The sequence below is a fragment of the Amaranthus tricolor genome, chromosome 10, assembly GCF_026212465.1.
Source record: "Amaranthus tricolor cultivar Red isolate AtriRed21 chromosome 10, ASM2621246v1, whole genome shotgun sequence".
NCBI classification, from domain to species: domain Eukaryota; kingdom Viridiplantae; phylum Streptophyta; class Magnoliopsida; order Caryophyllales; family Amaranthaceae; genus Amaranthus; species Amaranthus tricolor.
Window position 1 is genome coordinate 20,654,598 of NC_080056.1, and position 11,435 is coordinate 20,666,032.

The following is an 11,435-nucleotide window of genomic DNA, read 5'->3' on the forward strand; positions in this document are numbered from 1 at the left end:
CATGTTAATTCCAGGGCATTGAATTCTCTCTTTTTGAGATCAGCCATTATTTTCTACAATTGAGAAAATGACAAAGTTATTTAATGATTTTGTGTATCATCAGAGATATTAAAGCATATTAGTCTTATCTCCCCCTGATTTAATATCTCAAACATAATAAGCGCAATATAATCATAAATAAAAATAAAATAGATAGTATTAATAGATAATAAAACAAACAAAAAATAAATACATATTGCTAAATAAATGCAATATTTATAATTTATTTTTGGATAATTAGGTAGAGTATTAACGCTACGAATAATACAATTAAACCCATAATTATAAGGAATGCGTCTAGTATTTTACTTATATTGTCGGCAATTGGATTGATGTGGGTGTTTGTAGATGTATTGTTTGCCATCGATGGTTGAAGGAAGAAGAAGATAAAGAAAAAAAATTATTTATTGTGTTTGGGATAAGGTGTGAGTGGTGTGTGTGTGTTTGTGACGGGTAGAAATCCCTATTTATAGGGGGTAAAAAGGTAAAATTTATTTATTTATTTATTTATTTATTTATTATTATTTTTTTTCAGAATCAAACCCTTGACGATTTACTTAAATTATAATTTTCGGACCACTCTGGCATTCATCCCAGGGTGATATTTTACAATTAGAAAAGGATTTTATGTTATGTAGAAATAATGTGGTCATGTCTGCTAATAATCTGTGTTATAGGTAAATTAAGACAATCTATTATTATAATGTTAAACAAAATAGAATCAAATAAAATCGTTATTTATTATTATTTGAAGGTGAAATTATATTTTATGGGTTTATTAAGTGATTATATAATTTATAGACTAAAATAACCAAATGCATATGCACATATATGATGACATGATCAGATAAATAGAGATAAAACCGTTCATAAAGGCGATAACAATGCTAAATTATCCAGTCCATAAAGGCGGTCATTACAAAATAATATTAGCCAGTCCATATAGGCGACTGAAAAAGTAAAAACGAACATAAAGATTAAATGACATTATTAAAATAATTTATTTTATGGGTTAATAGTCTGAAAACGTTTGTTACTAGTTTCTTTACCGTAGTCATTTTTTCTTTTATTATTTTCTTGTGGGACTGTAGGATCATTAGTAGGTTGGACTAGTGGGTTATCAGTAGATTGTGGTGGCTGATTAGTAGGTGGTTGTGCTGGTGGATTAGCTGCATTATTGGGACTTGGCATTGAGTTTCATTTATATGGGTATTATTTGGATTATGTCTTCGCAATTGGTTTGGATCACTATTAGCTGGGTTGGTAGTGACAGATATACAATTTTCTTCAAGGATAAAGTATAGAACGGTGTTAGTAACACCTTGAATAGTAATATTGATAACATTTGATTGTTGGTCCATAATGTGGCTAAAAATGTTATAATGTTTTGAAAAAAAAATATTACCTTCTTGGGTTTTAAGAGCGAAAATTGGTGCTGATAATGTGTTAAAAGGTAGGGAGAATATATGGAGAAAAGTAGTATATGAAATAAACTTATTTCAGTTTATCTTAGCTTCTTTTACATTCACTTCCAAAGCATTGTGGAACTTGCACTTATATATAGTGCAGATGATAAATGTATACAAAAGTGTTACTATTAAAAGGGATAGGATAACTCTCAACTCTATGCATTCAATTGTCTTGTCCCATCAATCAAAATAGTAAAAGGATTTTTGCAATATAAAGGTTTCATCATTTTTTTTATGTTAAATTATATATATATAACTTCTGGTCCTTCTGCTTGAGTACTAGAGTGTGATTTACTAACACTTCTGCTTGAGTGTTAGGGCTTGGAACCCGATTATTTATTTCATGAATGCAACACATATGATCTTTGTTTGATATATGTAAGGGTCTGTTAGGGTGAGGTAAACTAAAACCCCTAACTATCAAGCCTTTTTATTATCATGTTACTGTTTTCAAATGCAACATTACAATAACATATAATAGAAATAAATTTATAACAACTTACATATAAATAATCATTTATTATTAAACTAAATCAAAACTAAAATGGGTCTTTAGTATTTATTTATACATAAATTTTCAATTAGCTTTATTAATTTCTTAATAATCAATTTCATAAAAGTGTTTATTTATTATAAATGATAAAATAAATAATTTCATCATAAATAAATACTAAAAGTGTCTTAAAAAGGACATATTGGGTTTATTATAGATCCTAGCCCATTTATCCAAATTTTTAAGAAATAAAATTTTATTTTATTTAATTAATTTCTTAATAGCTTAGTTTTAGATTTAGTACATGAATAATTAATTTCCTTAAGATTAAAATCTACACGAAATATTTTAAAAATTAACTTATTATTAAATGAATTGGTGTATATTCTTATTCACCAAAATAAAATAATTTTTATTATTCTTTTCACAAATTTCTTTCTTTTTGCTTATAATAACAGTTTAGATTATTAATTTATTTCTTTAGAATTTAAATATCACAATATTTCTCAAAAATTATTTAAATGAAAAGAAAATGCAGTAACAATAAAATAAATTTATTTTTTTTTCAAAATTATATGTTTTTAACCCAATTGATGAATTTCCTTATTTTATGCGTTTTTTTAGCAAAAATTAATAATAATATTTATACTCAACTATAATTCACGAAATTAATACACAATTTATATCTCATATATATATATGTACAGAAAAATTTTCGTTTAAAAATATTAATATTTACTATTTTAATTAAAATCATTTCAGATTATACGGTTTTTGGAAATTAAAATGAATAAATCTTATAAATTAAATTACAACGAATTAATTCATCAAAATTTACAGAAAATTTAATTTATATATTATAAACACATATACAATTTATGGGTTTAATTTTATGTAAATAAATATACGTAAGAATTTATATCCTTAATAATTGCACTATTAATCAATTTCCTTTGTTGTAGAATTTCTAGCCACAAAATTATCTTCCTCCCCATAAATTTCTATAATTAACACTAAATACTATTATTAGGAAATTTTTGAGGATTTTTAGGAATTTTTCTAGGGTTTTTAAGAGGCTTTTTAGGAATTAGATTTTAATTGTGAATTTAATTTTCTGATTTTTTTTCTTCTCTCTGTTTTTTTTCTCCAACGTTGCTTTTGATATAAATAGGCTAAAGATTGTAAATTTTTTTTATTATTTTAATTTTTTTTTCCTTCATAGGCAAGTATTTAAGGATAAGACTAAATGAAAATCATGCCACTTAGCCCACCTTGCTGCCAACACCAAGATATTTTTATTATTAAGATAAATGGCCTGTTACAACTCTTCTCCCTTTAACATAGTTTCGTCCTGAAACTTGAACCTAAAAGAACAACTGGGGATAGCGTTCTCTCATATCAGTTTCGCTTTTCCAAGTTGCTTCTTCAACATGATGGTTTGACCATAGCACTTTAACTTGAGATATTCTTTTATTCCTCAATTCTTTTCCTTGACGATCCAAAATTCTAATTAGTCTTTCTTCATAAGCAAGGTTTTCATCAATTTGGAAGGGTTCGTGAACTGACACATGTGATGGGTCGTGGATATACTTTCTCAACTGAGAAACATGGAATACATTATGAACTCTAGTTAAACTCGGGGGTAAAGCTAGTTCATATGCCACTTCCCCTACTCCTTTCAAATTTCAAAAGGTCCAATAAATTTAGGGCTTAATTTCCATTTTATCCCAAAGCGCTGGACTACTTTCATTGGCGAAATCTTTAGAAATACTTTATCACCTTCATCAAATTGTAAAGCTCTGCGACGATTGTCTGCATAACTCTTATGTCTACTTTGTGCTGCCTTTATATTCTCTTGCACCACCCTCAAGCTATCGATAGAGTCTTGAATAAGATCTGGTCCTTCAGGCACATTTCGGTCCATCTGATCCCAACACAACGGAACTCGACATTTTCTCCCGTATAAGGCTTTGTTTGGTGCCATCTTGATGTTGGTTTGATAGCTGTTGTTGTATGAAAACTCTATCAAAGGCAATTTCTGCTCCCATGAACCACCAAATTCAAAAATACAACATCTCAAAAGATCCTCTAATGTCTGGATGGTTCTTTCGGTTTGGCCATCAGTAGCCGGATGAAATGCGGTACTTAAACATAGTTTAGATCCGAATGCATCTTGCAACTTTTCCCAAAATCGTGACAAAACTTTTGGGTCTCTATCAGACACAATGTTTCTCGGTACTCCATGTAATCTTATAATTTCTCGAACATAAGCGTCAGCCAATTGTTTTACTGACCATGTTTCCTTCATTGGCAGGAATCTTGCAACTTTAGTCAATCTATCAACTATTACCCAAATTATGTTATTTCTTCGGTGCCTTCTTGGTAATCCAACTACAAAATCCATGGATATGGAATCCCATTTTCATTCAGGAATTTCCAGTGGTTGAAGTAGTCCAGAACTTTTCTGCCTTTCAAATTTCACCTTCTGGCAAATCAAACATCGAGATACAAATTTAGCTACATCTTTTCTCATACCTTTCCACCAAAATAGTTTTCTTAATCCTTCAATCATCTTATCTCTACCAGGGTGTAAGTGAAACATTCCTTGGTGTCCTTCTTTCAAAATCTATTCTTTCAGATCTGTGTTGTCTGGTATACACAATCTCCAGTTCATTCTTAGTTCAGCCTTCTCACCCACTTCGAACGATTCTGTCTTGTTTCTTTGAACTCGAATGATTAACTCGATTATCTCGGGATCTTCTTGTTGTGCTTCTATAATTCTTTCGAACAAAGTCGGTTTTATAGTCATTTCTCCCAAATACTTAACAAATTGATAGTGATTAACAATTTCTAGATCTAACTTTGGGATTTCTCAGTATAGTTCCCAAGTACCGTCATTATAGCATTTACAGATATCCTCGGCCTTCTACTCAATGCATCTACTACTTTGTTTGCTTTCCCAGGATGATGATTTATGTCAACTTCAAAGTCTTTGATGAATTCCACCCACCGCCTTTGTCGCATATTTAGCTCCTTCTGAATGAAGACATATTTCAAATTTTTATGATCAGTGAAGATCTTGCATGGTACTCCATAGAGATAATGTCTCCATAACTTCAGAGCAAAAATTACGGCTGCTAGTTCAATGTCGTGTACTGGATAATTCAACTCGTGTGGCCTTAATTGCCTTGACGCATAAGCTATTACTTTGCCTTCTTGCTTTAGCACACATCCCAAACCTTCCTTCGATGCATCACAATATACCTCAAATGCTTTCCCACAGTCAGGCATGGTCAACACAGGTGCAGTCGTAAGTCTCTTCTTAAGCTCTTCTAGTGATTTACTATGCTTCTCGCCCCATTGAAATCGAACTCCCTTTTTAAGCAACTCAAACAACGGTCGAGCAATTTTAGAAAAATTCTTCACAAACTTCCTGTAATAACCTGCTAAGCCTAAGAAACTTCTTACTTTAGTAACACTCTTTGGATTCGGCCATTCCATCACTGCCCTAATCTTTTCAGGATCAATTGAAATTCTATCCTTCGAAACAACGTGCCCTAAGAAAGATATCTTTTTTTTAACCAAAATTCACATTTACTAAACTTGCCATAAAATTTCTCCTTTCTCAATTTCTCCAAAACTATCCTTAAGTGCTTCTCATGTTGCTCTTCATCTTCGAATACACCAATATATCATCAATAAACACAACTACAAACTTATCCAGGTAAGGGTTGAAGTATCTTTACATGAGATCCATGAATACTGCTGGAGCATTCGTTAGACCAAATGGCATTACTAGAAACTCATAGTGCCTGTATCTGGTTTTGAATTCAGTATTAGGAATATCTTCTTCAGCAATCCTTAATTGATGATAACCAGACCTCAAATCTATCTTTGAAAAGACCCTTGCTCTCCCCAACTGATAAAAAAGGTTGTTTATCCTTGGCAAAGGATAACGATTCTTGATGGTAATCTTATTGATCTCATATAATCAATGCATAGCCTCATACTCCCATCTTTCTTTCTGACAAAGAGAACCGCAGCTCCCCATGGTGAAACACTAGGTCGAATGAAACCTTTTTCCAGCAATTCATCTAGCTGCTTCTTCAGCTCAGCCAATTCAGCTGGAGCAAAACGGTAAAGAGGTTTTGAAATAGGGGTGGTATCAGAAATAAGGTCAATATGGAAGTCTACTTCTCTTTTTGGAGGTATACCGGTGAATTCTTCAGGAAACACATCAAAATATTCTTGAACGATTGGGGATTCTTACAAACTAGGTTTAGGTTTCACTTCTTCAGTAGTAGCAAAACATAAGAACCCTTCATCTCCTTGTCTTATCATTTGTGACGTTTGAATTACAGAAATTGTCTCTAGCTGGGATTTTGAGTTCTTCCGAATACACTTCATTCCCTCGGGAGTTTCTATTCTAACAACTTTTTCCTTACACAAAATCTCCGCTGAATATCTCTCCAACCAATCCATGCCCAAAATGATATCAAATGTTCCCAAATCAATCTGAATTAAGTCAGCTAGGAAAATATTCCCACAAATCTCCAATGGAAAATTATAAATGATACAATCACATAGGAAAGGTGTACCATCAGGTAAATGGATACACAAGTGAGATTTTTGAGGTATCAAAGATATAGAAGATATGTGGAGAAAAGCACTAGAAATAAAAGACCTATCCGCTCCACAATCAAACAAAACATTTGCCGTTAAATTACTAACAGAAAATTTTCCAGAAATTACTTTACCTTCAATTTCAAACTCCTGGTGTAAGCCATCATAATGATCTCCAATTGCATGCAGGCCTACTGATGCTCTAGTCTCATTCCTCTGATTGCCAATTGCTCTGTTACTTGTAGCTTCCGATATTGTTTTGCTCTGATTGAACATTTCCCTACAGTTATTAGCCAGATGTCCCTCCTTGTGACACTTTCAACATACAATCTTCCCATTACAGTTTCGGCCTCGATGATCTTTTCCACATAACCTACATTTCCACTGTCGGCCTTGCTACAGTCTGAAACGACTTCTTCCCCTCATTCTTAGCCTTCTTGTATCCACCGCCCCCAATAGATTCATTCTTTCTTTTATTAAACCCGTCTTCTTTTTCCAAAATACGCTCGTACACCAAGGCTTGATTGTACAAATCATCAAAATCTTGGTATCTAAGAGTGCCTTTTTTGATCCTGAGGTTCAAACCCTTAAAAAATCTAATCGCCTTGCCCCGATCAGAGATTACTATTTCGGTGGCGAATCTAGCCAGCTTTGTGAACTTACTTGCGTATTCGATCACTGACATAGTTCCCTGCCTCAGAAACAAGAATTCATTCTCTTTCTTTCTTTGAAGCAAGGGTGGGTAAAATTGATCACGAAGGTTCTTCATAAATTGTTACCAAGTAGAATCTATGGCAGTTTGTTTTACAATCCTCCACCATAATTCAGCAGTGCCTGTTAAGTAGAATGTGGCTAATTTCACTTTTAACTTTGACGGGCAGTTTATGGCCTCCAATAGTTTCTCCATTTCTGCAATCCAATCCTTAAAGCGAACTGGATTAGGTTCTCCACCATATTTTGGAGGTTGATGACTAGACAATTTCCTATAGAATTTCCCTTCATCATCTTCATGGGAACAACTCATTTGCTTCTCCATTAAATTCAACAGCCTCTCGTTATTCCTTTCCATCATTCTTAACTTATTTTCCAGAGCCTGAACTCTTGCATTTTGCGTCGTATCTTCAGCAAAATTGTTCCTTGTCTCCAAAGGTTCACCTCTTACGATACACCCTCTACCACCACCTCTTGGCATCCTTTAATTAAGTAGGAATGTTTTGCATTAGCTAAATTTTAAATCGCAAATCACATTTTTTTTAGCACATAATACACATAAGAACATCATTTTTATATAAATAAAAAAATATATCATTTAAAATACTAAATTTTACATATTACATCTAGCTAAAATACATAATTATCGTTATTATATACCATTATATAATATTTAGAAAAGAACAAACTTATCCTTAAGTGCTTCTCATGTTGCTCTTCATTCTTCGAATACACCAATGGATCATCAAATATATTAATTAAAGGATTGGATTGCAATAGGTCTTTTACATATTACATCTAGCTTAAATACATAATTATCATTATTCTACTTAATTAAAGGATGCCAAGAGGTAGTGGTAGAGGGCATATCGTAAGAGGTGAACCTTTGGAGACGAGGAACAACTTTGCTGAAGATACGACGCAAAATGCAAGAGTTCAGGCTTTGAAAAATCAGTTAAAAATGATGGAAAGGAATAATGAGAGGCTGTTGAATTTAATGGAGAAGCGGATGAGTTGTTCCCATGAAGATGATGAAGGAAAATTCTATAAGAGATTGTCTAGTCATCAACCTCCAAAATATGATGGAGAACCTGATCTAGTTCGCTTTGAGGATTGGATTGCAGAAATGGAGAAACTATTGGTGGCCATAAACTGCCCGTCAAAGTTGAAAGTGAAATTAGCCGCATTCTACTTAACAGGCACTGCTGAACTATGGTGGAGGACTGTAAAACAAACTGCCATAGATTCTACTTGGGAACAATTTATGAAGAAGCTTTGTGATCAATTTTACCCATCCTCGCTTCAGAGAAAGAAAGAGAATGAATTCTTGTTTCTGAGGCAGGGAACTATGTCAGTGATCGAATACGCAAGTAAGTTCACAGAGCTGGCTAGATTCGCCACCGAAATAGTGATCTCTGATCGGGGCAAGTCGATTAGATTTTTTAAGGGTTTGAACCTCAGGATCCAAAAAGGCACTCTTAGATACCAAGATTTTGATGATTTGTACAATCAAGCCTTGGAGTACGAGCGTATTTTGGAAAAACAAGACGGGGTTTAATAAAAGAAAGAATGAATCTAGTGGGGGCGGTGGATACAAGAAGGTCAAGAATGAGGGGAAGAAGCCGTTTCACACCGTAGCAAGGCCGACACAGTGAAAATGTAGGTTATGTGGAAAAGATCATCGAGGTCGAAATTGTGATGGGAAGATTGTATGTTACAAGTGTCATAAGGAGGGACATCTAGTTAATAACTGTAGGGAAATGTTCAATTAGAGCAAAACAACATCGGAAGCTGCAGGTAATAGAGCATTTGGCAATCAGGGGAATGAGACTAGAGCATCAGTAGGCTTGCATGAAATTGGAGATCATTATGATGGTCTATACCAGGAGTTTGAAATTGAAGGTAAAGTAATTTCTAGAAATTTTCCTGTTGGTAATTTAACAGCAAATGTTTTGTTTCATTGTGGAGCGGATAGGTCTTTTATTTCTAGTGCTTTTCTCCGTATATCTTCTATTTCTTTGAAACCTCAAAAATCCTATTTGTGTATCAATTTACCTGATGGTACACTTTCCTGTGTGATCGTATCTTTTATGATTTTTCGTTGGAGATTTGTGGGAATCTTTACTAGCGGATTTAATTCAATTTGATTTGAGAACATTTGATATCATTTTGGGCATGGATTGGTTAGAGAGATATTCAGCGAAGATTTTGTGTAAGGAAAAGGTTGTAAGAATAGAAACTCCCGAGGGAATGAAGTGTATTTGGAAGAGCTCAAAATCTCAAATAGAGACAATTTTTGTAATTCAAGCATCACAAATGATAAGACAAGGAGATGAAGAATTCTTCTGTTTTGCTGCTACTGAAGAAGTGGAACCTAAACCTAGTTTACAAGAAATCCCGATCTTTCAAGAATATTTTGATGTGTTTCCTGAAGAATTACCCGATATACCTCCAAAAAGAGAAGTAGACTTCCATATTGATCTTATTCCTGATACCACCCCTATTTCTAAAACTCCTTACCGTTTTGCTCCTGCTGAATTGGCTGAGCTAAAGAAACAGCTAGATGAATTGCTGGAAAAATGTTTCATTTGAGCTAGTGTTTTACCATGGGGAGCTCCAGTTCTCTTTGTTAGAAAGAAAGATGGGAGTATGAGGCTATGCATTGATTATAGGGAAATCAATAAGATTACCATCAAGAATCGTTATCCTTTTCCAAGGATAGACGACCTTTTTGATCAGTTAGGTGGAGCAAGGGTCTTTTCGAAGATAGATTTGAGGTCTGGCTATCATCAATTAAGGATTGCTGAAGAAGATATTTCTAAGACTGCATTCAGAACTATATACGGGCACTATGAGTTTCTAGTAATGCCATTTGGTCTAACGAATGCTCCAGCGGCATTCATGGACCTCATGCAAAGATACTTCAACCCTTACCTGGATAAGTTTGTAGTTGTGTTTATTGATGATATATTGGTGTATTCGAAGAATGAAGAGCAACATGAGAAGCACTTAAAGATAGTTTTGGAGAAATTGAGAAAGGAGAAACTTTATGGCAAGTTTAGTAAATGTGAATTGTTGTTAGCAAAGATATCTTTCTTACGGCACGTTGTTTCGAAGGATGGGATTTCTGTTTATCTGAAAAGATTAGGGCAGTGATGGAATGGTCGAGTCCAAAGAGTGTTACTGAAGTAAGAAGTTTCTTAGGCTTAGCAGGCTATTATAGGAAGTTTTTGGAAAATTTTTCCAAAATTGCCCGGCCGTTGTTTGAGTTGCTTAAAAAGGGAGTTCGGTTTCAATGGGGCGAGAAGCATAGTAAATCACTAGAAGAGCTTAAGAGGAGACTTACGACTGCACTTGTGTTGACCATGCCCGACTGTGTGAAAGCATTTGAGGTATATTGTGATGCATCGAAGCAAGGTTTGGGATGTGTGCTAATGCAAGAAGACAAAGTAGTAGCTTATGCGTCAAGGAAATTAAGGCCACACGAGTTGAATTATCCAGTACACGACATTGAACTAGTAGCCGTATTTTTTGCCCTGAAGTTATGGAGACATTATCTCTATGGAGTACCATACAAGATCTTCACTGATCATAAAAATTTGAAATATGTCTTCAATCAGAAGGAGCTGAATATGCGACAAAGGCGGTGGCTGGAAATCATTATAGACTTTGAAGTTGACATATATTATCATCCTGGGAAAGCAAACAAAGTGGCAGATGCAGTGAGTAGAAGGCCGACGATATCTGTAAATGCTATAATGACGGTACCTTGGGAACTATACCGAGAAATCCAGAAGTTAGATCTAGAAATTGTTAATCACTATCAAGTTGTTGAGTATTTGGGAGCAATGACTATACAACCGACTTTGCTCGAAAGAATTATAGAATCACAACAAGAAGATCCCGAGGTAATTGATTTAATCATTCGAGTTCAAAGAAATGAGACAGAAGCGTTCGAAGTGGGTGAGAAGAGTGAACTAAGAATGAATGGGAGATTGTATAAACCAGACAACGCAGACCTAAAAGAAGAGATTTTGAAAGGACACCAAGGAATGTTTCACTTACACCCTGGTAGAGATAAGATGATTGAAGAATTAAGA

The 11,435-nt window shown here is 33.9% G+C and overlaps 3 protein-coding genes across 4 annotated transcripts in view; 2 read left to right on the forward strand and 1 right to left on the reverse strand.

The window, feature by feature from the left end:
- LOC130825716 (uncharacterized) overlaps positions 1–11,435 on the forward strand; it is a 28,335-nt gene that overhangs the window by 9,639 nt on the left and 7,261 nt on the right. The window lies entirely within an intron of this gene.
- LOC130824954 (uncharacterized) lies at positions 3,366–4,405 on the reverse strand. The gene is made up of 3 exons (XM_057689977.1): positions 4,130–4,405; positions 3,773–3,925; positions 3,366–3,599 (listed from the first exon to the last, which is right to left on the reverse strand). The coding sequence occupies exons 1-3, from the start codon at positions 4,403–4,405 to the stop codon at positions 3,366–3,368; spliced, it is 663 nt and encodes a 220-aa protein (XP_057545960.1).
- The window catches only part of LOC130824955 (uncharacterized mitochondrial protein AtMg00860-like), a 1,077-nt gene continuing 132 nt past the window's right edge, over positions 10,491–11,435 (forward strand). Inside the window, exons 1-2 of the mRNA XM_057689978.1 lie at positions 10,491–10,734; positions 11,002–11,099. Of these exons, the coding sequence (XP_057545961.1) occupies positions 10,491–10,734; positions 11,002–11,099 (342 nt within the window). The remainder of the gene's footprint in view (positions 10,735–11,001; positions 11,100–11,435) is intronic.

What these genes read in the sequence shown, in the direction of transcription:
- LOC130824954 (XM_057689977.1), bottom strand. Translation starts at nt 4,405, where the DNA reads ATGGATTTTGTAGTTGGATTACCAAGAAGGCACCGAAGAAATAACATA. An exon ending in TAAGTACCGCATTTCATCCG is followed by an intron (nt 3,926 to 4,129) that starts GCTACTGATGGC and finishes TGTTGGGATCAG; the next exon opens with ATGGACCGAAATGTGCCTGA. An exon ending in AATTTGATGAAGGTGATAAA is followed by an intron (nt 3,600 to 3,772) that starts GTATTTCTAAAG and finishes CATGTTTCTCAG; the next exon opens with TTGAGAAAGTATATCCACGA.